Below are 4,987 nucleotides of genomic sequence, written 5' to 3' on the forward strand. Positions count from 1 at the left end.
GGAAATAACACCTTAATAAATAGGTTAACCCAAGTGGCAAAAGAGGTCCAGAAAGCCAATGAGGAGAAGGATGTCTTAAAAAATAGAATTCTCCACATGGAAAAGGAAGTCCAAAAGCTCACTGAGGAAAATAATGCCTTAAAAATTAAAATGGAACAAATAAAGCTAATGACTCTATGAGAAATCAAGAAATCATAAAAGAAAACCAAAAGAATGAAAAATAGAAGACAATGTGAAATACCTCATTGCAAAAACAACTGAGCTGGAAAACAGATCCAGGAGAGATAATTTAAAACTTATTGGACTACCTGAAAACCACAATAGAAAAAGAGAGCCTAGACATGATGTTTCAAGGAGTTATTAAGGATAACTGCCATGATATAACCAGAGGGTAAAATAGAAATTGAAAGGATCCACCAATTATCTTCGGAAAAAGATCTCAAAAGAAAAACTCTCAGGCATATTATAATCAAATTCCAGAGTTCCTAGGTCAAGGAGAAAATATTGGAAGCAGCCAGAAAGAAACAATTCAAGTGGTGTGGAAACACAATCAGGATAACATGAGATTTAGCAGCTTCACATTTAAGGATTGGAGAACTTGGAATATGATATCCTGGAGGTCTAAGGAACTAGGATTAAAACCAAGAATCACCTACCCAGCAAAACTGAGTGTAATCAATGAAGGGAAAAATTGATGTTCAATGATGTAGAGGAATTTAATACATTCTTGAGAAGCCAGAGCTAAATAGAAAATTTTACTTTCAAATACAAGACTCAAGAGAAGCATGAAAAGGTAAACAGGAAAGAGAAATCACAAGGGATTTATTAAAGTTGAACTATTTACATTCCTGCATGGAAAGATGATATTAGTAATTCATGAGACTTTTCTCATTATTAGGGCAGTAGGAGGGAATATATATACATAGACAGAAGGGCAGGGTAGGTTGAATATGAAGGGATGCTTTCTAAAAAATAAAATTAAGGGCTGAGAGAGAGGGATGTACTGGGAGAAGGAGAAAAGGAGAGGTAGAATGGGGTAAATTATCTCACATGAAAGAGGCAAGAAAAAGCTTTTACAGTGGAGAAACAGAGGTGGGAGTTGAGAAGGAATGAGTGAACTTTATTCTCATCAGATTTGGCTTAAGGAGGGAATAACATACACACTCAATTGAGTATGGAAAGCTATCTTACCCTACAGGAAAATATGGGGGGAAGGAGATCAGAGAGGGAGGGTTGTTAGAAGGGGCAGGAGACTTGGGGAGAGGGTAATCAGAAGCAAACACTTTTGAGGAGAGACAAGGACAAAGGAGAGAATAGAATAAATGGGGGGCAGGACAGAATGGAAGGAAATATAGTTAGTCTTGCATAACATGACTATTATGGAAGTGTTTTGCATGACTGCACATGTATAGCCCATGTCGAATTGCTTGCCATCTCAATGAGGGTGGGTGGGGAGGGAGGAGGGAAGAGAATTTGGAACTCAAAGTTTTAGAAACAAATGTTAGAAATTGTTTCTGCATGCAATTGAAATAAGATACACAGGCAAAGGGATATAGAAATCTACCTTACACTACAGCAAAACAGAAGAAGAAGATAAGAGAAGGGAGAGAGATAATAGAAGGGAGAACAGATTGAGTGAAGGGGGAATCAGAATGCAGGTCATCATGGAGGGGTGAGGGGAGGGATGGGGAGAATATTTGGAATGCAGAATCTTGCGGAAGTGAATCTTGAAAACTAAAAATAAATAAATAAATTGGAAAAAAAATTGGTAGGACTTCTTTCTAGCCCATTTTTCCAAATACTTTTTATGGTATTAGAATTATATAGTACTGGAATTAAGGCTTATGCTTCTTGTGCTATGGGTGCAAGTTCTTGCTACTGGCCTGTGCTGGGTGCCCACTGATGGCCTGTGTCATCAGTGGGGAGGTACATGGCCTTGCTGTTGGCCTATCTTGGGGCTTCTCTCATTGCTGGCTTGCTGGACTTTGACCAGCTGCTGGCTCACACAGATGCCACCTGCTCTTTTCCTTTTACTTGAGTTAGACTTTTACTACTGACTTTTAAAGCTGTCTTGGAGTGGGACATTGTTTAACCCCACCTTTGTATGGTTTCCTCCAGTTCCAGAATTCATTTTTAGGTGTTATTTTATACTAGTTTGGAGGTGAATTTGGGAGAGCTCAGGTGCGTTCCTGCCTAACTCTGGCATCTTGGCTCAGTCCTCTCCCCAGTTCACACTTTTAGATATTCATTTTTACTCTTGCAACCATGGATCAATTTAGAAGATTTTCTGTAACTAAAACCTCCCTTAGGCATTATTTGACATAAATTTCAGCTTTATCATCAAAGAATATTGGCCAAAAGAGAATTTTACCTGAGTCCATAGGCTTTAGTATATTAAATATCTAGGGGAAAGAGGAAATGGAAAGAGCCGGCAGAAAAGAAAGGTATGGAGATTAAAGGAAACAATTCATGTTGAAGAGAACAAAAGGGGACAATATGTAAAATGTTGGACTTCACAGTTCCATGTCATGAGAACACAAGGGCCTGTCTTTGATAGTGTAGAATCTCTAGGCCTTTAGCACTGATAATCAAGAAAACAATGTAGGGACTTTCATAAAGGTTGTAGAGAAGGCATTCTCCTGTGTGATGTTAGATTGATAAAGTGGTGCTGGGGACAAAAGGGCTGAGTGCTGTCCTGATAAACCATAAAATTTCATAGATGGAAGGAAATACGGAGGACACCAGGTTTAGTCCAATTGGTGAATCAACATCACTGGCAACACAAAATGTCAAGTCTTCACAAGCAGGCAGTTGGAGTTGAATTCTATAGTACAATTTGCTATTTCATAATAATTATTTCTTCAAGATTCCTCTATCTTGGGAGATGAGAGGCAAATATTGTTAACAACAATAACAATAACAACAGCAACAAAAATAATTATACCTAATATTTATATGGCACTTTAGGATCCACAAATCATTTTGCAATTCTCTCTTGTGATCTTCACAAAAATCCTGGAGGTAGGTATTATTATTTTCTCCATTTTACAAATGATGATTATGAGGCAAACTGAGGTTAAGTGAATTGCCCTTCTTCATATAGCTACTAAGTATCTCAGGCAGAATTTCTACTCAGATCTTCTAGACTGCAAGATCCAGAACTCCATCTGCTACATCACCTAACTGGATTTTTCCAGGATTTTATTGGACTGGAAGCTTTATTCTATCCCACAGAGCCAAAGAGTACTTAGGACCTGAGAGTCACTGACAATTAGGATAAAGGGGCTACAAGCTGGAAAGCAGGCAGCTAGGAAGACAGAGATGTGAACGAGCCAGGAAGTTGGCTTTCTCAAATGCATATACAATGCTAAAATGGAATTCAAGGAATAAAAAGATACAAACATGCTGACTAACAGCAGTATGGTTTGAGTGGCTCTGATCTCACGGGAGCTACCAGGTGTGAGATCATTGCCATGAATGTACTGGACTCTCTGGTGGTGTCTGTACAAGACAAAAACCATATAGCCACTGGTTCCCACCATAATTCCTACACATAAAACATCAGGAAGGGAGATTATGAATATATATAGTGTAATAGTAAATGAAATATCAGATATAGCAAAACAATAAATGAAATCGTGTCTTTCAGTGATGTTTACGATTCCTATTTGGCCTTTAAAATATAAAAAAATAAAACAATTTGTCAGCAGATGAAAAGCCCAGCACAAGAAACAGAATGAGATGATGCACTTTGGGATTCTGGCTCTGAGCTCTGCCCACCTGGAGCTTCTAGGACTTAAAGTGATGGCTTGGAAGCCACTCAGGAAGCAGGTGGTGCCGAGAGAAAGGCCCCGGGCCACTCGGTGAAGGTAAAACACAAATTTACATCCCACATCATCCAAGAAATTGTTGAACCCAAAAGCAGCCATTGTCTGAGGAATCCCTTTGGAGAGAAGCACCAAGTCATTGACAAAGGCCAAGTGGGAGAGAAGCAAGTCTATGGTCCTCAGCCTGGGACCAAGGAAAAAGGTGATGATATACAGGCCCAGGAGGAAGGAGTTCCCCAGGGCCCCAAATCCAATCTGAAACAGCAAAAGAAGCCCCAGTACCATGTCATTAGAAATCATTTTCTTTTTGTTGATGGGAAGCAAATAGCTGTCAAAACTGGTAAACTCTTGCTTGTTCAGAAATATAAGGGGTAGAAGATATTTCCTGAGATGAGGGAGGTGCTTCTTTTGTTCAGTACAAGTCACCACGAACCATTCATTTCATCTAAAGGGATATGATAAAAATATTTCTTTTAGTGTTGCCTGACCCTGGAGATGATAGTATTGATTAAAACATTTCTAATGTGTTGTTGTTTTTTGCCCTTTATTTCTAGAGATTCTTTTCTGAAACATTTAAGTTGGGTTCTTCTCTGGTGAGATAATTAGATTATATAATCCTTACAAGATGCTTGTAGATAACATAAACGGATAGAGACATGAGGATATAATTGCACAAGAAAAGGAGTGTCAAATGGGTAGCCTTGGGGATATAGCTCTGTGCTTTTGATGATCTTAAGATTTTCCAGGAAACAAAGATCAAACACCTCATTCTCGGTGCTTAAGAAACACTTTTAATGTTTTTAATATCAAAATAATTCTAGGGTGGCTATCTTCATATAAGTCCTGTAATACTGCAATATGGATAGAATTGAAATTGTGACTGATCAAAGTGTCAGTGGAGATGTTCATGTTGGAGAGGAAGAAATGACAACATGTTTGCAACAAAGAATAGCCTAAGACAAGAATTAACAACAATTTTATGAGATCCAAATACTCCTAAAGTATAAACTGATGTTATATAGTGAGAGTAAACATAAACAAATGGACACTCCACATGATACATGAGTACTTTGCAATGGATATGAAAATGAAGGAAAATGCAGAGCATACTGAGTGAATACTTCTATCATTTTTGGCAGAGCAAAGACACACACCTTCAA

General features: G+C 38.3%; 1 protein-coding gene across 1 annotated transcript; it reads right to left on the reverse strand.

The window, feature by feature from the left end:
- Positions 1-3,218: 3,218 nt before the first annotated feature.
- On the reverse strand, positions 3,219-4,127 carry LOC110200579 (vomeronasal type-1 receptor 1-like). The gene has a single exon (XM_020975942.1). It carries the CDS (start codon positions 4,125-4,127, stop codon positions 3,219-3,221), a length of 909 nt encoding a protein of 302 aa, XP_020831601.1.
- Positions 4,128-4,987: the final 860 nt, after the last annotated feature.

This window comes from Phascolarctos cinereus, unplaced genomic scaffold (genome assembly GCF_003287225.1).
Source record: "Phascolarctos cinereus isolate Bilbo 61053 unplaced genomic scaffold, phaCin_HiC Scaffold_726;HRSCAF=1367, whole genome shotgun sequence".
Lineage (NCBI taxonomy): Eukaryota > Metazoa > Chordata > Mammalia > Diprotodontia > Phascolarctidae > Phascolarctos > Phascolarctos cinereus.